Consider the following 25,442-nt stretch of genomic DNA (forward strand, 5'->3'; position numbering starts at 1 on the left):
TTTACTTACTCACTACTTTTCATTTTCTGTTACGACTCGAAGTTTTGAAAATTGAATTTAAGAAAAATTCCACGTAAACATACCGAGAATACAACTTGTTGTCCTGTTTTTGATTTCTGTTAGCGTTAATGTTGCATGTTTTGGTCCAACAACACCATGTTTAGTTTAAGACGAAATCTAATGTTTACTTTGTAGAAAATGTAAGCACCAAGACTATCACTCCAGACAATATTATGTCTAATAGTTGCAAAAGTTAGCAACAGTCCTTTCAACCAAATAAAAAGCTGTGCTAATGTAATCTGTTGAATATTTTCTCTAATGTCCAATTTTTGAAATTAAGATTTGTGTGTGAAATGAAACGTGTGTGTTTTGGAGCCATAAAAAAAATCATCAAATTAATCCGTTTTTGTCAATATCAAACAACCCAGAGTGAAAGTGAACCAAAAACAATAACTGTGTGATTTTTTAGGGGATTTTCCATATTATCTAAAACCTCAGTGGAAGACTGCTGTCAGTCATCAGGCTCCCTTACTGTGGAATCACCTTCATGTTTTTATCAAAAGGTAGACATTGTTTATTTGTAATACTAGATTTCTATCAGAGCTTAAGGAAGGGAGAATTTAAATCAACTGCTGATTAAGCCAGGATATATCAGCAGGCAAAAACATTTCTTATCCTTAATGCTTCATGTAACTGTGCTAATTACAACAAAGAGGATGTGAAAGTGTCAGTGGAGAGGCTCCGTCATATGAAGCACTTCTGAAAATGTTCACCCAGGATGAGAGCAGGAGATATCACTCCAAGCCGTGCCAGTGCTAATGAAATCTCATCACTTGGAATCTTGTGCAAAGAAAGTATTCATGTTCTTGTTCATAGTAATTTAGCTTAACATTTTTATGTCATATTTAATGTAGAGAATATAATCTACAACTTTGTCTTAAACAAACTGTCCCTGAGTGCAAAGCAAACATGATGTTCCCAGCGGTTCAGTGATGCATTATCTTCTGAGATAATCGCTGCTTGCAGATGAACAGAAGGTCGCACAGCTGCCAGTTCAAAAGTTATTTTTATGCGTTTCATTTATTGTGCCATAGTTTTAAAATTTGTATGCTTCAACTCAGTTTCTTTAGCATGTGGTCTCATTCTGAAAAACAATTCTAAAACTTTAAAAATTATTTCATTTGTGTTAAAATCCAGACATTGATGGGAGGCCATGATGGTTGGTTGGCCCTAGCCAGCCTTGGGCCAGCTCTGGCTAGTAAACAGCATTTGTGTTTTGGGGACGAAAAGTTCATTTTTGGTCTCATGAAGCCAAAGCACCTTTTGTTTGCTCTTGTCTCTTGCATGGCTGTTGGAAACTGCAGGACAATTTATGGCTGACTTTCAACAATGGCTTTCCTGTTACCGTGCTTTCAGAAAATCCACATGTGTGGAGTTCAGGACCAATAGTTGTCTGGCTACTGCTCTCTTTGTTTGCAGTGCCAGTTTAGGTGGACAGCCATGTTTTGGTAGTTGTGCCTCCTCTATTTTCAGATGATGGATTGAACAATTCTCCATGAGAAGCTGAAAGCTTGTATTAAGCTTTTTAAAACTTTTCAACAACTTTCTCCCTGACCAGTTTGCTGCACTCATGATGCAGTTTGTTCTTTAATAAACCAGCTGGATTTATACTGACATTAAAATAACACCCAGGTGGACCCTACGAACTATTTAAGTACCTTCTGTGCTGCCTTTGGTTTTTAGGCGTCACAGTAAATGGCACACTTTTAAGATTTCTACATGTGAAAATATTTTTACAAATTTATTCTTTTTTCTCAATTTTACAATTTTGCACTATTTTTTGTCTGTCTTTCACATAACATGTTATTAAAATAAACAAAAGTTTGTGTTAATATGAAAAAATAAAAGTTTTAAATAGTATGAATACTTTGTCTAATGTACTGAATGTGTATCCAAACAACAGTCATAAAAACGTTTATAAAAACAGGAAATGTGGTTCTTTTGGATAATCCTGGAGGCAGATCATAATTTTATCCATCCTGTTATTTTGAAAGAAGATCATTTATTTTCCAATTCTGCTGTTTTAAAGTGTGTCACAGACAAAGTAACTCAGACTAGCACTATGCAGTTTTGCGGATCACAAAACTGAGAGGTACTCAAGTTCCAATATAATTTGACTAATGGGTAGTCCTTGATGCAGACCAGATATTTTTAAGTAGATAAGATGCCAAGTCTCAAATAATTCAAGAACAAAAAATAGAAAAAAGCCAGGATAATATAATCACAATATTCACCAACAACATTGAGATGCTTTCTGACATCATGCAACCCCATGTAAGAAGCTTCTTAAAAGGAAAATGTAATTCTGCATGTCAGCTGAAATACAGCAGTAGTTCCTCCGATGTGAAACAGGAAGTCTGCTAACAGGAAGTCTGCTAACAGGAAGTCTGCTAACAGGAGGTCTGCTAACAGGAAGTCTGCTAACAGGAAGTCTGCTAACAGGAAGTCTGCTAACAGGAAGTCTGCTAACAGGAGGTCTGCTAACAGGAGGTCTGCTAACAGGAAGTCTGCTAACAGGAAGTCTGCTAACAGGAGGTCTGCTAACAGGAGGTCTGCTAACAGGAAGTCTGCTAACAGGAAGTCTGCTAACATAACAAAAAAGCTGCTCCGTTTTATCTTTTTGAGCTTTCAGCCTCATTTAGAAATATTAGCAAACCTCTGCAAAACTCATAGTTAAGGTAAGATGTGGTTCATTTTAAGGTAACACTCTGCAGTTAGCTTACCATCAGTGAAGCTAACCATGCCACTCACTAGCATAATATGCTAAAAATGGCTTCAAACGTCAACTCTGTGATTTTTTTTGGTTTTGAAAATTATATTAAGTCGTATTTTACTGAGTGGACACCCACAAACAGTGTGGCCTGGCTTCTGCTCCTAAAATTAAGGATTATCTTCTCAAAGCAGATATTAATCTGCTTTAATTATAAAAACAAATACAAAATTTAAGTTGATTAAGAGAAAAATGAATGAGCTGAAATTTATATTTGCAGTCCAAAACTGGAGACGAAGAATCACCGGTTATCACATTTCTATAATTTCTCAGTTAATCTTGATAAAATACTCAATACTTTCACTACAGCAATGAATAAACTTGAGAATTTATTTATTTAAAATAGCATTTGAAATAACAATGAATAAATTAAAAAAGCCTCAGTGATTTTGTATTGCCCTAAAAAACAGTGCATTCATAATACAATTTAAATGTTTGCACTTAATTTTATTACTCTGAAAAAGGTTCAGCAGCTGCGTTTCCATTGAATGTATTATTGCTAATTTGACATTTCGAAAGTAAATTTGCTTAATGGAGACATCGATTTTGAAAAAAAAAAAGTTTTTTGATTAAATGTTTTGCTGCTAGGAAGAGGTTATTATTTGGTTGTATTTCACATAACTGGAAAGGAAACTTTTTTTTTATTTTTAAACATCACACGAGTCACATGATCAACATCCAGATGTTGCCACTGGTGCAAACCACTAAGAAGAAGACGACAGGAAGAAGTTGGAGGCGCGGCATGTTTTTAATTATTCCCGTATAATTTAAATTGCGTTTCTTATTGAATGGACCCACTGCAACGTAAAATTGTGTTTTTGCGACATTAGCGGAATACTAAAAGTTTTCCGTGAAGTTAGATTATTTCAGTATGTTATTGAGAAGTGATATATTATGAAGAAAAAAGGTGCAAGAGCTGCATTGACTCTTGCACACACAACTTAAACACGCTATTTAAGTTGTGTGTGATGATTCAGAAGGTGTTCAGGGAAGGAAAGCTGTCAATAACAAGAAGCAATGAAACGGCAGGAAAAAATAAAAAAGGAGCAACTCACTGCACAGCTGTCTCTCAAGGCATCGTACTTGCGTTGTATCTCATCTCTGTGTGCCTACGAAACATGGCAAGAGAGACAGGGAGACATCACTGCAAAAATGACGTGACACCAAAGCTTAGAGAATCCTTCTTTGCTTTCTGCCTTCCTTACTCTGAGAACAGTGATCTCCTCCTCGGCCTCTGCAGTGGTCTCCTCCAGCTCGGTCTTGGCCTGCTGCAGTTGGCTCTCCAGAGCGTGGCGAGCCGCCTGGAGGTTGGTAATTTGAGATTCCCGCTCTTGCAGCGACAGGGTCAACTCTGTCACCTGGCGCTTAATTTCCAGCTTTTGCTCCTCATTCTCCAGTCCGATCTACATGGGAAAATGAATCCCCTCATTTGCAGCTGAAAGTCAGAGGCATGTTGACCTGTCAAAGCTTTCCACAGGGATCAAACAGCAGCAGTGGCACCTCTAGAAAATTTTCATGACCAGAAAAAATGTAATGTGGGCCAAGACTAAAAAATAAAATAACAAATGTGTCAATATAAAAATGTTTTTTATTTGTACATTCGTTTCCTTATTTATTGGGTTTACATTTCTGTCTTGAGTCAAGAAGACACTCTGTACGCCTTCCTATGACCTGAACATGATTTTCTGAGATGAGGCAACTTTTTTCAAGAGGGGGCCATGGCCTTCCTGATCCCCCTTTGGGAGCGCCACTAAACAGTAGCAAACTGGTTAGCTAAAGTAACTTAAATTAACTGATTAGTAGATATTTAAAATAGAATTAAAAAGCTAGAGATGCACTGAACAATCTGCTGGTGTCTGGAATTAGCATAGTTTTAGCTTGACTGGCCCTAGTCAGTAAGGGCCAGTGATAATTTTTTTAACACACTATACCTAAACACCAACAAGTTCTTCCTACAATAATCTTTGTTATCACAGTTACTACAGGATTGCTAACTCAAAGTTAGCCATCTTAAAAATAAAGTCTGAGGATGCCTGAAAGGTATAAATGAAACAGGTGTGTCACTGCTTCAGGGAGTTAGACTTTAGCAGATAGCAGGAAGGCTAAACATATTACAGCAAAGTTTCTCTAAGTCTTTGGAGCATTCAGCTTCTGTCTATAGCGACTGACTGAATTTGGAAAAAGTTAGTAATATTTTGTGAACTTCAGACCCAGGATAAAGATTTCAGACGTCTCAAAAATCTAGCTAGCATTGTCTTACTAATCATGGCTATGCTAACTGCTACCATAAATGCTAAAGACAGTTACACATTGCAACTCTCTGATTACCTTTTCTATCACTATTTTTATAACTTGGTCGTGGATGTCGAATAACAATAAAACTCTGAGTTAGTCTCTGTTTTACATTCCCTGGCACCTAACGTACACAAGTGATGATCAGTAGCTGAGAACAAAAAGATCAGGTTTGGTTTAAATGGCTATTGTCAGGGCAGAGCTTTATATAACCAGTCATCAGATATGAGCTAGAAGAGTCCGACTGGTGCTTCTCATCCTTGCTCAAGCGCTAAAAAAAATAAAAATAAATCTGGTTGATTGAACAGGAAATTCAACAATTGTTTAAAAGTTTTCTTGTTAATTGAGATAATTTCCTATAAAAAAACACAGCAGCTCTCATTTTAATGAGCTACACTTTCAGCAACTGCTGTACACCAGATGCTTATTAACATCGGATATTAAACTAATAAATGTAAAAGTTAAAGTCATGGAGTGCTAAGATGATGCAATAACACAGGCGTGTTTCCGCTATTTAGAAGCAGATCGACACAAATGGGAGCTCAGCTTTGCAATTCAAAAGGACAGTCCATGAAGTTTACTTAAAGGGGCAGTTTTATGTATTTTCAAGGCACATGGTGGTATTTATAGCAGAATCAAGTAACTATGTTAAAGTCACTTTTTATAAAAATGATGTACATATCAAATATGACTTTGCAATTTAACGCCTTTAAATTGGGCCCCTGTCTCTTTAAAAAGTCCTGCTCTTTCTGAAGCTCTACCTTCAGGAAGTCATCACAACATGGCGCTTCTATAAATCCTGTAACAATGTTTTTAGCAGCGTAGGACTGAGCAGTCGCTCCTATAATGAGCTCAGCTGATGTGCAGTTCCACCAGGTGTTTGCTATTTTATGCTGACTAGTCTGGAGGAGCTGAGTGGGGGAGCAATGTGGAGGGATGTTCTGTGAGGTGGAAGCTAGATAGGTTATAATCTGCAGCTCTGATGAGGAGCTGCACCCTGAAGGCGGGGCTAGGACCCACCATGTGTTTGCACAGCTGAATGGTTGCCATGGGAGATTCAAGGATTTTTTAATTATACATGAAAGAATCAAGGCAACAATCCAGGCATGTTTTTGATGAGGGAATAACATTGCAACATGATGTAAAGCTCAGTCAGTTTTACATAATACTGGCCCTTTAAATTGTTCTTTTACTTAAACTCAAAAATCACAGAAGAAATACTGCAAAATAACTAGCAAGACTAAAAGAGAGAATGTTCAATCCTACATCTACTTATCAACCACAAGAAAAAAGAGGAGAGAGAAAAAGTCTGCTAAATAAAACAGCTTCACATTTGACTCCCCCTAAATATCTTCTCACCTCCCGGAGCCGAGTCTCCAGCTCCAGCACGCGGCTCTTGTTGCTCTGCTCCTGCTGACTCATTTTCTCCAGATGCTCCTCCAGTTTGGCGTTCTGGGCTTCCAACTTCCCGGCCTGAGACTCCAGGTAAAACTTCTGCTGCCGAAGCTCCGAGATCATCTCTTCCTGGGCTTTCCTGATGCGATCACACATTGATCTGAGCAAGCGCTTTAACAGAAGGTTATGCAGCAGAGGCACAATCTAAATCAGTCGCAGTAGCTGCTGGATGTGATTTATTAAAGGCTGTGCACAAGCTTCCTTCACTCTTCACAGAAAAGTGGCGTGAAAAGCTGCGGCCTACACTTTGGTAAAGGAAGATTTTGAGATGTTTAATAGTTTAGGTGGAAGACATGGATGCTTACATGTTTTTCTGGGTGTAGATGCTGCTGTTAGCTGCCAGTTTATTAGCCTCTGACAGCTCTGCAATTCTCTGCTCCAGGCTGTTCATCTTTGAGTCCATCGCATTAATGGTCTGAACAACAACAACAACAAAAAAAACATGTTTCAATTTGACATTTAGAAAGTTCTGCATATGTTGCATTTAGGTCAAATTTGTGTCAGGCTCATTTTTTTTGTTGTGCAACAAGATTTTTTTTTTTCTTCCAAATGTAAAATATGTGTCAGTACGATCAATGTTAAAATAAGCCTGAGAACTGCGCGGTTGCCAGCTGGTCAGTTCTTACCGCCTTCTGTTCACTGATGATGCTGCACTTCTCCCGCACCTCCTCCTCATATTTGCTCTGACTGGACTCCAGCATCTCCTTATCAGCCATGTCCGCCTTCATCTGAGCCTCCAGCACCTGTTCAATGCCAGCCAGCCCACAGAACCACAACCAGGATGTCACTTAGCAGCACAGAGAACGTTGTGAAGATGACATGGTGTAGATTTTCCATGCATAAAGCCAAAATATGGACAATAAAAATACAGTAACGGTGAGAGGTGTACAGACATTCATCATTTTAAAAAACTAGAATAGGGTCAGTAAGTTTTTTTTATTTTTTAACTTGTTTTGAGAGGGTTATGTTTTGCAGTGCAAGTCATTGAAGTTGTATGCTGTATGATTATTCCATCTAATGAAAAACATTTGAAATGCATTGTTAAAATCCCCAAATAATTCCACATCAATGCTAATGATAAGTGTTGGTAAACTTCTCACATCCTGAAAGTTAATATTGATATGCCTATGGGATGGGATTTGATGTATTTGGTGACCAAACCTTTATTTTGTCTTCGTAGAGCTTTTCCTTCTGTTTCAGGTGGGTTTCCAGCCGTTGGGCAGTCGACTGGGTCTCTCGCAGATTCTCCTCCAACTCCTACACAAAAACACAAACGAGTGACGAAAGCAGCAAACGGCACCTCCAGACTAACCCAGTGAATTGGGTTTTATACAGACTCTAATTATGGCAGCTTTTAATTGTTGTTGAAAATATTCTACACACTTCTTACGCTGGGAATTTCTTGTGATTTTAGAAATCTGAAGGTAGTCATCTTTCAAAATGAACATGGACAGTTTTTCTTTGCACCATCTTTGGCAGCAGCCTTCATAAAACATTGTTGACAGGAGACAGTATTCATAACTGTATGCTGGAAAAAGCAGGGCTCTCGGTTTGTCAACTGAGAAAGAAAGGAAGCTCATAAAACCTCTTTATCAAAACATGGACTCCTTTCCTTTTTGATGGATTCTTTATTGGTCTTATGAAGAGCACAGATCGACTTACTGTAGCTAGATGGTGACTGGAACAGGAAAATTTTTATTATTGATCGGCTTTGATTAGTGATCAGCAGACTGATTTTTTGCACCATAGTGCAAACAGGTTGCTAACAGCAACACCTCGGTGTGAAAATTGCGACAAAGGAAAGTTTCAGTGAGGCTGTTAAAAGGAAAATAAAAAGAGAGAAGAAGCTGAAACATGTTAAGAACCTTTTAGAAAGAATCCTCACAGAAAAAGTAAGGCTCTACTGATTAAACAGGGAATACACATACAGCGAGACTATGCTTACAGTTTGTAATGTTAACCACGCTAAATAGGCTAACAGTGTAATTATGTTAACGGTGCTAAATGCTAACATAAGATGCTAAAGAGTCTAAAATATCAACTCTTTAATCAATTGTGTTTTTTAAGGAGTGAAATACTGTTGATCTCTGGAGCTGTGTGACACTAACTGCTCTCTCACAGATATAAATAATAACAGTAGTGACAAGATAAAGGCTGCTTAAGGTTCCTGCAGAGACATAATATGTATATAGATGATTTACTAACATTATAGATGAGTAAATGAGAGATTCTTTTAAATTATTTTTTATTATCCTATGGCGTGAATCAAAATTCTGTTACATAAAGGAGCAAATGAGACATGCTGTGATTTTTTAAAGTTCTGTTTAAAGATATTCTTCCACCAACAACCTGACGGATTTTTACTGCATCTTTAGATTTTCAATCATGAAGAAAGAGATAACTTTATAACCTCTGACTTTCCTTAAGTCAGATTTTAAGACTTAAGAACCTATTACTATTAATATTTACTGTTGAGACAGTAAATAGTCTCAACAGTAAAATGTTGAGACTATTTTATGCCAGAAGTAGAAAGCAATATTCAGCATGCCACTTGTAGTTCCAAAGAAGGGATTTTAAGGAATCTGCTCTCCAGAAAAAGACGACAAGCTTTTATTCCGCTTGTGGCTTTTCTGACTCCTCTATAAGTGCCAAACACATAAAAGCTGAGTTACCAGAATCTTTTCTGCCATCTGCTGAATCTGCTGGGATTTGCTCTGAAGTTCATCTTTCAGTTTAGTCTCACGGCGCTCAACAATCTCCAACCTTTTCACTTGATTTTCGAGAGTCTTCCTTCCATCCTGAAGATAAGAACGCAAACAAAAAAACAAAGATATGCACAAAAACATGAGGGAATGTTTTATTTAAAAGGGGTAGTATTATGTGTTTCAGTGACGTGTGGTCAGGGGAGGCAGGTGAGGCAGAACCTCACCTGTCATTATGGAAAAATAATATATAATGATAAAATCATTTATATTGCTATTTTCACCCTGTGGTTTGTACTGTGAAGTATTTATTTTTCATTTAGCTTAACCAATTTTGATTATTTTTTCTTCAAAATCGCTGAATTTTCGCATTTTCCCATTCAAATGCTCGGAAGCACAGCTGCTGAGGCAGCAGCGAGCTGAGCCTCACCTGGGATTGATCAACCTCTGCTAACTGCACTGGCTGCCATTCTATGGTAGCATGCTCCTCCTGTCTGTACGCCGCCGATAAAATGGCTAAAAAACACTTAATACATAAACTGGTTTTCCATAATTTATCTTATGTATATAATGTACAGAGTTTTTTGTCACCAACTGTGTGTGTAACATGATTCCTGTGCTGAGGAGCGATCAGAAACGGCAGAGAACAGATTCGAGGTGAGTCAGGCAGTTCTCTTGCCTCATGGCAGGGGGCGCTCATGATCCCAGACATTGTGACTCCACAACTGCAGAGTAAGAGACAGTAACAGCGAGCTAGCCATGGAGCTAGCCATACAGTAAAGTCAAGTGCAGCGATATATTTATAGTTTTCTCCTCTTACCACAGCAATCACTTATTAATAATCACAAAATAAACATTAAGCCTAAAACCATATTACTGCATCAGACTGAATGTTCTGCTTTCTGTGTGGGAAATAATTGAGTGTTTTTTTTTTTGTTTGTTTGTTTCGTTGTAAACGGTGTAGCAAACGGTTTCTCCCTTTGCTGTGGAGTACAGCACGAAATTAATAATATCTACATGTCCAAGTGGGATTAAGTTAACGGAATTATTCTACGGCGGCAGCGCGGCTTTGCATGACATGTAGCAGAACAGTGTTTTTGCCCTGCAGCGTTGTAGGCATGCGCGAAATTTCCTTACGTAAACAATAATATGATTATGATTATGATTAAGTCAGTGCCTCACCAACTAATAACCTCACCGCACGTCACTGATGTGTTTTCCAACCACATAATGCCATTTTATATCACAATTAACCTACTGGGTAACATAGCTACCCTTTACAAAATGTCTGCATTCAGACAAGTGAAATAGGAATAATGTGATATTACATGAAAAACAGTGTTTTAAAATTAATTAGGGTATTATTTTTTACATCCCAAAAATCTGAGATTTACAATGGGTGAGGCGAGGCACACTTCTGAGAGCCACTCCACGTCCCACGGATCCCATTAAAGTTCAGGAGAATGAAATAATTAGGTCACCATGTTGTTTTAACTCAAAATAATTCAGTAAATCAGGTCCACTGATGAAGAAATCCAAGCACTTGTTCAAACACAGAGACGTTTTGACATGCTACAACAAAGTCGCAGCACAAATGTTCATCAGGGGGTGCAACAACTTGTCGTCTTGGGAACATAAGGCCTCTTTGTGCTTTGTGGCGTCCTGCAGCAGATTTATTTACCCAACACCTTCAGAGTTGTTTTTTTTTTTCTTATGTGGCCAAATAAATTATTCCATCATAAATCCTGACAGAGAGGCGCAGCAGAGACATACCTCCGTCTCACGGAGACGTCTGCGCAGGCTGTCGCTGGAGTCCTCCTTGTTCTGCAGCCTCTCCAGATCCCGCTCCAGGCGCTCTTTGGCCATTTTCATGCTCTGAAGATGGTCTGTGGCCTCAGCACTGGCCTTTGACGTCTGGAAAAGAAAAGAACTTCACTGATGTCTCTATACAGGCCATTTTAAACACTAACTTTACTTTGTTTACCTACTCTCATTAAATTTTAACTTTGCCTTTTTGTTTCTTTTATATGTTTCAATCTTGAATTATTATTTTGGTTATGGATCTATGAAAAACTATTCAGGTGAATTTTTGATGCGTTTCCACATCCACTTATATGAACTAGTAAAGTTCATATAAGTATCTCATACAGTATATCTATAATATATATTTACGCCCCATCAAATCAAACAGAGAAGTCTTCATTTTAGAATATGATTTAACACAGTACATCACATCAACCAGCTCTTTATAATAAGCCCTGACACACACTGCTGATAGAAACCCATTACACAAGTAAAGTGTCACATGCTGATTATTTAATAAACTGGTTTCTCCAGAGTCAAATCTAAAGGTAACATTTTATTTATATAGAGCATCTTCAACAACAAGGCAATACAAAGTGCTTCACAGGATTTAAAAGGAAATACAAACAAAATAGCAAACCAAAGGAAAGAGAAAAAGAATAAAAAGAATTTAATGTTGATCTAAAGTATGTAAACTAGGTGCTCCTGTTCAGGGTTGTTAGAACTTCTGCTCTTGACACCACTTTGTTATAAATGTAAATTCTGTTGCGACACCTCCAGGCGCTGCAACCATCTTCTGATGTCTATTTATTTCTCATTTTGTACTATTTACTTCTTTATCTTTGTATATTACGTATATACACATAACCTGCATCTTAACTCGAGTCGAGCAAATCTCAATCTCGTTGTAATTTGTTGATGACAATGACAAATAAATCTTATCTTATCTTAGATAACTTACTAAAGAATCGTCACCACTCAAACCTTTTCACTGCAAAAACACAAAATCTTACCAAATATTTTTGGTCTACATACAGTAGTTTCTAGTGCAAAAATATCTTAGAACACTTGAAACAAGACAGCTAACTTACAAGTACAAGAAATAGGAGCTTGTTTTAAGTTAGAAATTCCTTAATATTGATGAAAACGTACTTGTTCCACTGGCAGATTATTTCACTTATAACATGGGGAAACTGTGAAATGATCTGTGAGTGGAACTAGTACAGTCAGCAGGACTTCCTTTATTTTTAACTATATGGGAGGTGTTTAAATATTCATTTCAAACAAAAGGCAGTTAGGACGAAATGATCTAATTCAGCACATTTAAAGAGGAACCTTTCTATTCCTCAGTGTATTCAGAAAGACAACTTGATAGCTCTCTAAGCAGACAGTTAATAAGAAACAGACTCCAGGAGAGAGACACAGAATGAACGAGGTCAGGAGAGGTGAAGAGGTAATATATATAGACCCATCTGAAATGGTAAAACGTCTGTCTCCTGCATTTGAAATGACAAGCCTCTATAAATTATTCATTATTCTTTTTAAAGTTTTCTACCTTCACAAGCTTCTCTTGTAGATCCTGGATCTTCACCTGCTGCTCAGCACTCGCCTAACAACAAAGCAGACATTTAGATATGAAAAGAATCCCGTATCCTTTACAAAGCTTCTATAGAAAAAAACCCATTAATGTTTAAACGTTAATATTTAGCAAATACAACAGACAGTTTTTATGGCAGAACTGTGGCAACTTCTTAATCTACCTTTTCCAGTTTGGTGATCATGTCCTCTACCTCTGCTTTGCCCTGCTCTTTGGCCTGTATTGACAGAGGAACGATTATGAGAAATGACTACAATTACTTATTATTACAATGTCCATTAATTATAATATTTTCCCATTTTAAAATGGTAAAAAGCCCACAACTTCCTGTTTCTACTTTTGAATCATGAACAGCTTCAGTGACGGTGAAGACCTTCTGAATCCTGTGCTGATGGTCTGCAGCCTTCCTCTTCAGTTCCTCGTTGGCTTGTCGAGACTCCTTCAGCTCTGCTTCATACAGGTCGCTACGGCGACGGGCGGCAGAGAGGTCCTCCTCCAGCTGCCTAATAGAAACCCGCATCTCCTCTACTTGAGCCTGGTACTCCTGTGCAACAGCAAAGGAAACGACAAATAAGTCACGGTGGGAGAGCTGACAGAAGAGATTTGAGTACAGAAGTAATAAACTACTGTTTAATTTAAAGATAAGTTTTCTGTATTTTTGGGGCGTGCTGTGGTGGCGCAGGGGGTTAGCACGCCCCACGCTTGGAGGCCCTAGTCCTCGACACGGATGTCGCGGGTTCGACTCCCGGTCCCGGCGACCTTTGCCGCATGTCCTCCTCGCCCTCCTTCCTGTCTGCCTGCTGTACAAAAAATACGAGCCACTAGCGCCGCAAAAACTCTTCGGAACAAAACAAAAGTTTTCTGTATTTTGCACAGGGATTATTTGTTTTGATGTGGCTTCATAAAATATAAGATACTAAAAGGAAAGTTTGTCCAAGTTACGTCTTTGTACATTAAAAGTTACATTTTTAAAAGTTTCCTAATAATCAACAAAATTTTTACTTAAATTAAGGTTAATGTATTTTCCAGGCACAATTTATAGCACAATCAGGTAACTATGTTAACTTCAGTTCTTATAGAAATGCTATGTATGTTTATGTCAAATATGACTTAAAAGAAATTAGATTTTTTAATTTAACTCCTTGAGATTGGACCTCTGTCTCTTTAAGAAACTCATAATCTTTCTGAAACTCCACCTTCAGAAAGCAATTGCATGGCTCCTCTTCTTGCTGTACATATATTTACATATACATACTGTATCTGCATTTTTTTGAATCTTTGCAAGGACTGCTCTAAGTTGCTTTTTATATTAACAGCATTTTATATTTTATTTTTATTTTTTATTTTATAACTACTACTCAGTGGTAGTTGTTATTGTGTCTTGTCTCTATGCTGTAACTGCGAAGTAATTTCCCTGCTGGGATGAATAAAGTAATTCTATTCTATTCTATTCTATTCTATTCTATTCTATTCTATTCTATTCTGTTACCCCTTTAGCTTTGCACAGCTGAATGGTTGCCATGGGAGATTAGATGACGTCTCAAACATGCATGAAAGAATCAGAGCAACACTCCAGGAATGTTTTTGATGAGGGAATAACAGTGTAACATGATGTAAAGCTCAAAAAAGATGAAATAATTCTGCCCCTTAAAAACACAAAATGGAGACATTTGTGGTAAGAACATTTGTAGCTGTGAACCTTTTCCTTTTGTCTTTACAGCTTTAAAAACATTAACTTGACACTTTCCAAGCTGAAAACTGGCTGTCTGTAAAAGTGAGAAATGTTCAAAGCCAAACAATTAAACATAAACAGGAACAAATGAACCTGACTCTCAATTTTCTATGCAGCTTAAGGTATGTGTCCTTTCTTGTATAACAAAGACTCTGAAAACCATCCAGTCTTGTCCTTGGATCAAGTGCTACATGAAGAGGTGGTGTATGTATGACTGCATGTCACTGCATGAATGTTAAAGCTGATACTTGCAAACGATGCTGCTATTCTGCAAAGTCACTGTTGAGATGAGGTTTTATTTGGTTAAATCAAGGTTGCAATAAAGAAAAGTAATTATGTCAAAATAAATGGATTGTGATTCACTGTTAAAAGTTTAAAACTTGTGGCATACATTTGTACTCACCCCCCTTTATTCTGAGGCACCTAAATATAATCTAGTACATCCATTTGTCTTCAGAAGTCTCGGTTACTAAATGGAGTCCAGCTGTGCGTAATTTCAGCTCAGTATAAATCCAGCCTGTGAAGGCATCAAAGGTTTGTTAAAGAGAAAAAAAAATCATATATACTGTATATATATACAGTATATATATATATATATATATATATATATATATATATATATATATATATATATATATGTATATATATATATATATATATATATATATATATATATATATATATATATATATATATGTCTCATTTCTGTGTTCAAGGGGAAAGAAGTTAAGGCAATACCCAGGAGAAATAAATAAAACATAAATAAAAAGAGATTTTTAAACCTACGATAAACACGATTGTCACAATTAGTAACTTAACCATTAAATTTAAAAAGTAAATAAACTCAAAGTTGAATTAGAATTAACTAAATAAGAGATAATAAATAACTGTATACTTCAACTAAAGGCCACATGAATAGATAGAAACACAGATAAACTACAAATCCAGGTTTAAAAAAAATACTAGCACTAATCTAAGAGAAATAAATCCAGATGGACAAAGAAAAGAACACAAGAATAAACTAACAAACTAAACACACACACACAAAAAAACTGAACAAAAAAGGCCACAATCATAATGGCAATAACAAACGACTAAATGTAACTCAGTTCTTATTATCCATATGAATGTGTGCAATACATGCATTGCTTACGGCTACATAAAGTGCCGTGTCTTCATGTCTTTTAACCTTTTCTTGTTTCAAGTTTCCATGAATTCTTTGTCTCAGAACAAATCCTGCCCCTGATCTCTGCACTTTGTTGATCCAACAGTGCATGACTTCTGAACAAAAATGATAAAACAGCACAGTCATATGACAGAGCGTGGGAGACAGATGCTTTTTAAGATGAAAAGCTGGATTTAGCTGCTGTTGAGAGCCCTGCAGAGAGAGGCACCAAGGGGAACACAGAGGAGTATAATAAGCATGAGCAACAAATGCATCATCATAAAATTGAAGAAACAGACAGTCCTCTTACAGTTTTAAAAATGCTCCAAAGTGTTGGCTTCATGCAGTGATTAGGCAATTGTCTGATTCAGTGTTTGAGATTTGTTCCAGTGTTGTTGGGTGATTTTTGTTGGGGTTTTTCCAAAGCACAAAGTTGTACAAAGTTGTCTGTTTTTGGCTAAGCTCTGAGAAACTGATTGTAAATGACCTTCAGAAAGGCAAAACTCACAGTAAAGCTGCAAACATAAGGGATTACTCTTTCAGGTCAAACTAAAAACCCAGATCGTATATTTCATCCAAACCTAGTTTATGTACTTAAAGGACCAGTACTATGGATTTTTCAGGCACACTGTACCATTTCATAGCACAGTTAAGTAACTATGTTACCTTCAGTTGTTATAAAACATGACTTAAAAGACTTAAAATTGGACTTGGCAATTTAACGCCTTGAAATTAAGGCTTCTGTCTCTTTAAAAACTCCTGCTCTTTCTGAAACTCCGCCTTCAGGAAGTCACCATAACATGGCTCCTGTATTAACTCTCTAACAGCGTTTTACCAAGCGTTGTACCGAGGAGTAGCTCCTATAATGGCAGATGCTTAGTTCCACCAGGTGTTTGCTAATTGCTGCTGGCTAGTCTGAAGGAGCTGAGTGGCGGCGTCTCGGGGGAGGGCTCCACTCAACACTCTTATCTTACTGAATTGGCTTTAGTTTAAGATATTTTTATTGCTATTTTAACATACTTATTTTAAATATCAAAAAATATTAATTAAGACAAGTACATTTACCATTATTTTTTACCATTGATGTATAATAGCTGAAGTTTTTAATTTTTATACCAGTTGTTTGAATTATATGTAGATTTGAACTTAATTAAACTTTTTATCCATCTTTTTACCTGTCTGATGTCAGTTTAAACATATCCCCTCAGTATGTTTACGTGTGTCTCTGGTGTTTTGTCACCGTCATTAACTAAAACTCCAACATTCCACAAAACCAACATTATCTCTGTTAAGGAAATTTCTGTTGACATTTTTTGTCATTTTTTATTGTCTGCTTTTCTGTGCATAGCACTCTGTTTCCCACTGCTGTTTATTAAATAGACACTGATAGATTTTTTATATATATATAAAAACAACAAATTAGGTAGATGTCCTGATAAGAGAAATACCTTGTGTTAAACTCTTGAGCTTGCAGATGCCTAATTTCATTGGTTTTTCACAATGCATAGTGATGAGATGTAACATCCTGCCCCAAGCAGTCAGGACTCCTTCCTGCTATCTTCTCTAAAGACATTAGTGATTGTCTTTGACCTTGTCTTTCTAGGACTGCAGATTCGATTAAACAGGCACTTTATATTCCTTGAGGTATGGATTGGGTTCCACAATGCTTCAACCATGCATGCTCATGTTTTACAAAAAATAAATAAATAAAAGTATTGCGTAGAGATGCATATCATACGTCATACCTGACTGAAAGTATAGATATGAATTTGATGACCTAGCAAGTCTTATGTAAGTGGCAGATTGAAGAACTCTACATCCTGATATCTGTACATTTACACTGTAGGGTTTTCTGTTAAGTACCTGCTTTTACCTATTTTATGTTTACCAATGTACAATCAAAGAACAGAGTTCTTCACCAGAAAACGTATTTTTTTCTTGTTTTCAAATAAACCTTAAGATTCATAAATCTTCATGAATGTGGGGGTGAAAATACTTTCATCTGAAATTAGATTTTGCACACAAGCAAGACAAGCAAAGATGTTTTCCCACCAATACTTTCACTACAAAGATAAGTGTATGTAAACCATGAGACATAAAAAAAAAAAAAAAATCAGCCAAAAGAAGGAAACATGCTGTAATCCTCTTTCAGAAATCCCTGGAAAATGAACTCAACAAAATTTGTTTTTCAAACAGTGTGAGCAAAAGGCCTCAGCACCCCATCTCAACAGCCTGCCCACTGCATCATTTTGCTCCCCATTCTAGGTATATGGCTCCCATCGCCATGGCAACCAGAGCACAATGTATTCAGCACGAGTGTAGGCAGGGAAAAACAGGTTGCTTTAAAATTACCTTTTTTTTCCCAATAGATAAACACAGAAAGAACTGCGCGACAAAAGCAGGAGGATCTTTTGAAGCCGTTTATGAAACGAGCGATCGGGCGGCAGCTTAATTCTGACAGCTGCACCGTCATGTGGTGCGGGTGTGTGGCTGCATTTAAAATATTCATTAAGTTAGTTGAACTTTACAGACATCAGACATGAACAAGTTACTGCAAAAAAAATGAAACATTGCTTTCCTTCCCAAAACGCAACAAGTGCAGATGAAATTAGAGTATAAAAATAGAAAATAATAACAATAAATTTACATAAAGAGGTTTTGCAACAGTAGAAATGGCTCCATGTTTGAAGTGTTTAATGTTAGACTCACTGTGCCCTACAGAGAGGGGCAGGTTTTCAGCATCTTGTGCATGTTAGTACACAGCCCACACACACAGCCTTGATTACCTGACCTGTTATGTAGTTCTAACTGCGATAAGAATATACTATTAATCCGTTTTATTGACAAGACAGACATAAAACAAGACTTCTTAAAGGGGAGGTATAATGCCACATAATGCCGTCTTATAGCACAATCAAGTAACTATACCTACAGTTGTTATAAGAATGCTATAGATATTTGACTTTGTAATTTAACACCTTAAACTTGGGTCTCTTTAAGAAGCTCTTGCTCTTCAGGAAGTCATCACAACATGGCTCCTTATTAATCCTTTAGCAACACCAGCGTTGCACTGAGAAGTGGCTCCTATAATGAGGTGCTTCTTATTATAGGAAAATCAGCTCATAATGAGACCAAAAGTTCTACCAGATGTTTGCTAATTGCTTCTGGCTAGTCTGAAGGAGCCGAGTGGCTTCACAGAGGGCTGCTCTGAGAAGCTTGCACAGCTGAATGGTTGCCATGGAGATTAAAGAGTTTCTAAAGTAAACCAATGTTACTAGTTTATAGTAGTTTATCCCACATTATCAGTCTCAATCCAAAGTGTTTGATGGCTGAAGTGTTTTTGTCCTACCTGCTCTTTGATCTCCTGAAGCTTGTTGCTTTGCTCCCGGATGTCATGCAGCAGCTGGAGAGCTTTATCATCTTCTTGGGTCACTTCCATGCGTGCTTGTTCCAAACTGCGCTTCAGACTCTAAAATGAACGCATAAATCAGTTGGATGAGTTCGTTTGTTTGTTGTACCTAAAAGTAATGCAAGATTCTTTAAAAACAAAATGCAGTTCCTAGTCTGGTTTCCTTCAAAATGTAGTCAATTAACTTCAGTCATTTTGAAAGAGAATTTCCTTACTGAATTCATGGTGCCGGTTTGTTTTCCAATTCAATAAAAAGGATTTCATAAGGTGTCTGTTCTTTAACTACCCAGCCACTCACACTGCATTCTGTGATGTACGTTGCCAAGTCCTGCTCCAGGATTGTCCTCTGGGTCTCGGAGGCCTTCAGCTCGATGTCTTTCTGCTGGAGAACCGACTCGAGGTCAGACATCTTTCTCTGGACCAGTGAGATCTCTTGTTCAACCTGGATGGTACGACACAGATATAAGTGTGGCCTTCAGTGACGTATGGAGGATGATGGCTGTCTTGTCATGATGGAGGGAGTCAGCTGAGGGGTAGACAGACTGACGGAGCCGACTTAGTGAGGAGGCATGGGATGAGGTGTGCCTGGCAGAGCTGGAAGCAAAGAATGGCATAAAACTTACTAACACTGCTTTCCCATGCAATTGTATGTCCGCTAGGCAATAAAACGCATCATTTCCTCATGCAAGTGTTTTTAGTTTTGATCAGTTCAAAAGCAAACTACTTAGACTTAGTTACACACTGAACACCGGTCTGATGCTCTCCAAGGCAAAGAAGTTGAGCGATATCCTAATGATGGGTTGAATGTCTGATTCAAAGGGGACCTATTGGGGAACTATTATGCTCACATGTTGCACCTTTTTGTACTTCCATTTGGGTTTCTGCTGCTTCTAAAAACAGCCCAGGCACTTAAAAAAACACACCCAGGGATTTTTGGGCAATAAATTTATGTTTTTTGTAAAATTACCCCATTCAAAACTCACCAGAATGTAACATCACAAACCAACAGGAACTACCCCTCACCTGGCAACCCAAGCAAAGTCCAAGTAGCTCTGCTTGTCACCTAGCAACCCAAGCTGAGCTCCAGAACATTTGGTCAGCTGGTTTTTACGCTGTATGCACTGTACAATGGCTGCTGAAAAAGACAAGTGTTTTGTTGTTGACTTATCTAGAAACCACTTGCTGCATTCTTGTTGGTTGTGCTGGATGCTCCACTTCTGCATTTCAAAGATATATGGTTGTATAATAAGGCAGACATTGAGTTGGGGGGCGTGGCCAGCAGCAGTTTATTTGGATTTAAAGTGACAGGACGCCCCAAAACAGCTCATTCTGAAAGGAGCTCAGCAAAGGCAGAACTGAGCAGACCGACATCTCATTAAGAATGAAGAGCCTAACCTACATGATGATGTAATGAAAGCAGCAGAGGTTAGCACCACCCTCTGGCTAGGATAGCAGTTGGTTGCCGTGGTAATTAAATGTGGATTGGGACAGCCGTTATTACATTGACTTTTTTTCGGCAACTCCTTCTGTTGCTTGGGGTGTGATGTGACAGGTGCTGCTTCCCTCTCAAAAGCTGTTTGATTTCCTACATCTGAAGGAAAACTTTTCATCTTCGTCAATATTCTCCCAGACAACAGAAACACTTTGGTGTCATTATGTGTTTCAAATAGGTGAAATGACAACACATTACTTCTTACTGGTTTTTCAGACAAACCTTTTAGTTTTGTAAAGCAAAACCAGCCTAGCACAAAAATACATGCGACTGTGTGCGCATGTCTGGGTATATGTATTTGTTGTTCCCCATATGTCACTGGGATTAGTGGGAGATTTGCTGTTATAGCAGAGCATAGCCTGAGTGGAAGTGTAGACTGGAGGGAAACAGCAGTGATCACAGCACAGTCACAGATAATCACAGTAGTCAGCATGCAGTATGGTTGATCTAACACACAGTAAGAATCAGAACAGAACATGTCCTTGCAAACACATGCAGTCACAATGTGGCCTTTTCAGACACAAAGACCAAAGAGTCACCACAGCAATGGAAGCAAGAATTAGTAAGCAATCACAACATGAAATATGAAAATAAAAACAAGAAAAATCTGTAGCTCTGATGATTTTAAAGACATTTAATTTTAGATAAAGATTGGGATTAGGCTGTCACGACAACAAATTCTGCTGGATAATAAATTGTGGTTTTGATCCCATTTTCAACTAACATAATGACATATGACACAAGCTTGCCCTCTGAAAGACTAATAAACTTTAACTTTGTACTGAACACTCCACACTGGAACTGGAAGACACTTTAAATATCCGAAATAAAACATGACAATCAAAAACAATAGACCAAATTAAATCACGGAAATTAAATCACAAACGACTGAAACTATTAATAAAATGCATCTTGAGGTCTCTAATCAAAAATGTTAATCATCAGAGCTTATTGTAATTTATCATGCAATTAACTGATTAACTGCGTGTTCCTTAGTTGGGATGTTTTAGATGATGACTTAAGCCACAGGTGCTGAACATGGTCATAAGTCGGAGATTTTCCTTCTAAAACAATATTGTTGGATTATAATGCTTTGAAATTAGGGTGTAGCAAGACTTCATTGCAAAATCTAGTTATAATAAGACACCATATTTCTTATCAAAGTATTTCTGTCCCTTAATGCTACTTTAGTGCTGCCAGCACGTAATGTCATCTGGTAATAGAAGTGCACCTTAAGCTATTATTACAGGCCCTAGTTATTAATAAGGTGGGATTAAGCATGGTCAACTTAATTTATTAAATGTTATTCCAATGTAAAGCAATTGTGTTGACTCAACTTATGTTATCATGGTTATTCTATGGGTGATTCTAAAGCAAATGTGTTGGTTCAACTTAATATATTATGGTTATTCCAATTTAAAGCAAATGTGTTGGCTCAATTTAATTTATTACGGTTGATTCAACTCATTTACTATAGTTGGACCCAATGTAATTTAAAAGAGCCAGCCCAACTAATTTGCAATGTTTTGGACCAAATTATTTACTTTACTTAAGATTAATGCAAATTTAGAAAACTGCAGTAGTTGAAACCAACTTTTTGTTTTTCAATTTTTTCCTCCGAAGAGTTTTTGCGGCGCCAGTGGCTCGTATTTTTTTGCGACAGCAGGCAGACAGGAAAGAGGGTGGAGGACATGCGGCAAAGGTCACCGGGAGTCGAACCAGCGACATCCGCATTGAGGACTAAGGCCTCCAAACGTATGGCGTGCTAAACCCCCTGCACCACCACAGCACGCCCGAGAAACCAACTTATGTTACAGTGGTACCTTCACACTACTTCATTAAGTTGATCCAACTCATGAAAATTAGCTCAACAAACATGCTTCATGCTGAACGAAAGCTATTTAATCGTGTGGAAATCCTTTCCATGATTTAATTACGTTAATTCAAAGACATTTTTTAAGTTACATTACATTAAGTGTTTTAAGACAGGACTGGGTGAAAGGGTAGAAAGAACACTCAACAATTAGAAAAGGTACAACAGAACTGTATTTTCAAAACCCAGCCACCTTACTGTATTTTCATGCTGTAGTTTTTACAGCCATTTGTTACAGTGCAGTTCTTAAATGCCAATAGTGACCTGCAGAGAAAAACAAATATCTATAGTTTAATGTGTAACTAAAACCGCTTTGAAGTTTTCCCAGGCGCAAAACAGTTATGTCGCGTGATCTTCCATAATCTCTCGTGATCCCCTGATCTCGCTAGACCCTCCTCGGAGGGAGATCAATCTGACTATAATGAATCATGTTATCTCAACATAATTAAAATTCATAAACGTTAAGTTGTTGAATTTCTTGTTTATCCAACATGATTTTATCACATTTTTGTTTGAAACATGAAATTATTTATTTAAAAGTACATGATATTCTTTTGTTAATGTAATAACCCCCGAAGTTCATTTTTTCAGTGTAGCTATCAATAATGCAAAGGTTGCCATCTGCTTCAGAGCTTCCCATCGACACAAAACTAAATGGTTGTTTCAGAGTTTTTAATGAGTCTGGCTGCATATCTAGTTCAAAACCTCAAACACGTGAACTCATCAAACCTGGGCTGGATTATTTTACACCGACTGCAGATTCTGCAAAAATACCGCTGGTGAAACCTTTATTCTGTTAATAAAAATAAAAACTTGAGGTTTAGTTGTTTCTTTTTTGTATATATATATATATTCTAAAACCTTACACTGTCCTCATGAAACCAATGTGCATTTTCAGTTGGACATATTGTTACACCCCTAACAGACAGAAATGATCTCAAAAGTTAAGCAGGCACATCTAACATTACAATATTATGAAGAAGTTCTATTTTTTGTCAAACATTTCAGGAAGTAAAACTCGTATTATACACAGTTAGTATATACATTTATAATAAGTAGACTGAAATATTTTAGTCTCTCTTGTAATTTACATGGTGGCATATACATAATAAAGTTTAGAGTCTCAAAAAAAAAATAATATTGTGAAAAAGTTAAATATTGGAAACTCATGGTGCCACCCCAATCAGCTAATTAGCTCAAAATACCTGCAAAAGATATTCTGTGCCTTTAAATGGTCTCAGTCTGGGTCAGTAGGACACAAACAAGGAGAAAACTGCTGACTACACCATTGACACATTTCACAAAAGGCCATTGCTAAAGAAGCTGGTTGTTCAGGGAGTTCTGTATCCAAGCTTATTCGGAGAAAGTTGAGTGGAAGAAAAAAGTGTGGCAGGAAAAATTGCAGCAACAACAGAGAAACTGCAGCCTCGAGAGGATTGTCGAGCAAAATCTTTTCAAGAATATGAGGGAGCTTTAAAAGGAGTGAACTGATTCTGACAATCTGCATCGAGACGGGTGCTATAAATGTAGCATTCCTCATGTCAAGACACTGCTAAACCACAGAGAACATTAGAGATGACTTATCTATAAGCCATAGTCCTACAAATTACACCAAATAAATGCTTAAAATATTTGTGTAACAAGTCTATATATAAGTTTCACTTTCTGAAACGGTTACAGAAATGTTGAACTTTTTCACAATATGGATGGTAATTTTTTTTTTGATGCACCTGTATATATAATAAAAAAAACTGTTGCTTATATGCCAGAATAAAATATCATGGCCTCATAAAACAATAATGATTCTCTGTTATAATGATAACCAACTAATTTGATTAAATGCACCTGCTTTTGCACGCTCTCTTGTTAAAGCAGTTTTGGTGAATGATCTGCATTTGGATACGTTTATCAAGTCTGTGGTCCCAAAGCCGTCATTCACCCTTTCATGCACAAATTCACACAATGTTATCCATTAGATTTTATTTCTAGATGACAAGAGAAGTTGATTTCAACAATTGACATCACACATTTACATCCGGTATACCTGAACAACCTCAAGGGAAAACTAGAGAACTGAACTAAATGTGATTCTGCTCCGCCTCAAAACAAGAGAAGCAAGACTCAATCACATACCTGTGACATTTGCTTGGTTTTCTCGACTACTTTGAGTGTGAGAGTAGTTGTGTTTTTTCCAGCGAGATGGTCTTAGCTCGAGAGTTGATGGCTGTCGTTGGTACTCTGGAAGAAGGGAGAATAAATTTGTTTGAGAGAGAAAAGGACGAGGAACACGACAGGCAGAAGGGCTTAATTAATGCTCTTGATGACACACTTAGCTTTTAAAGGCATTACGAAGTTTCATGAAGCAAAAAAAAAAAAAATCTATGAATGGCAATGTCTCTAAAAAGAACAAAAGCACTTGCCAGAGCTCTGAAATTTTAACAGGAAAAAATACTGTTGTCATCCTGGTGTGTCGACACATCAGATTTATGACTATAAGGTACAGCGATCACAGCTGAAATCTTTAGCAGTCGAGACGCATATTTTTCCCACTAAAAGTGTGATCGTTGTGTATCTCAGCAGAGGCTAAGAATAGCCTGCTCGTGTTCACACAACAGCCTCTCTTTCCACCACTGGATATATTTGGCAGCTTTTGTGATCAAGTAGCAGGCAGAAAGAATGAACGACAGAGAATTTCTATTAAAAGCTCAGGCTCGCCTCCTACTCCTCCTTACAGTAACGTTCTCCACTCAGGCACAGCGATGCGTTTCTGCTGCTGCAAGACTGGGTTTGCAGCAACAAAAAAATCATACCATTTCTTCTCAGTGTTCTATTTCACCATTTTTTGACTCTTCTGTTAAGAGCTTTACTTGTAAGACTATAAATAAATGCAACTTAGAATATCACACGCAGAGAGAGATGGGAACGATGTTTACTAATATTTGCTTAGATATGAATGAAGTAAACATTATGCTTTGTGAAGAGAGAAGTTGAGAGGCTCAGAGCACACAGTGTGATCGCTGTTCTGCCATGACATGATGGAGGAACAGCCGTCTTGTAATGACTGATAAAGCATGGACAAAATTAAGGATGCA

The 25,442-nt window shown here is 37.4% G+C and overlaps 1 protein-coding gene across 4 annotated transcripts in view; it reads right to left on the bottom strand.

The window, feature by feature from the left end:
* Positions 1–25,442, bottom strand: part of LOC102221046 (citron Rho-interacting kinase-like) — a 64,330-nt gene that overhangs the window by 32,424 nt on the left and 6,464 nt on the right. For all 4 annotated transcript variants that reach the window (XM_005802116.2, XM_023342177.1, XM_023342178.1 and 1 more), the window contains exons 2-15: positions 24,484–24,588; positions 19,284–19,427; positions 18,926–19,045; positions 13,053–13,223; positions 12,843–12,896; positions 12,638–12,691; positions 11,053–11,193; positions 9,250–9,375; positions 7,739–7,834; positions 7,204–7,320; positions 6,883–6,992; positions 6,482–6,656; positions 4,036–4,233; positions 3,886–3,939 (exon numbers count right to left, since the gene is read on the bottom strand). In XM_005802116.2, the coding sequence (XP_005802173.1) occupies positions 3,886–3,939; positions 4,036–4,233; positions 6,482–6,656; positions 6,883–6,992; positions 7,204–7,320; positions 7,739–7,834; positions 9,250–9,375; positions 11,053–11,193; positions 12,638–12,691; positions 12,843–12,896; positions 13,053–13,223; positions 18,926–19,045; positions 19,284–19,427; positions 24,484–24,492 (1,569 nt within the window). In that variant the 5' untranslated portion in view covers positions 24,493–24,588. The remainder of the gene's footprint in view (positions 1–3,885; positions 3,940–4,035; positions 4,234–6,481; positions 6,657–6,882; positions 6,993–7,203; positions 7,321–7,738; positions 7,835–9,249; positions 9,376–11,052; positions 11,194–12,637; positions 12,692–12,842; positions 12,897–13,052; positions 13,224–18,925; positions 19,046–19,283; positions 19,428–24,483; positions 24,589–25,442) is intronic.

The sequence above is a fragment of the Xiphophorus maculatus genome, chromosome 11, assembly GCF_002775205.1.
Source record: "Xiphophorus maculatus strain JP 163 A chromosome 11, X_maculatus-5.0-male, whole genome shotgun sequence".
Taxonomy (NCBI): domain Eukaryota; kingdom Metazoa; phylum Chordata; class Actinopteri; order Cyprinodontiformes; family Poeciliidae; genus Xiphophorus; species Xiphophorus maculatus.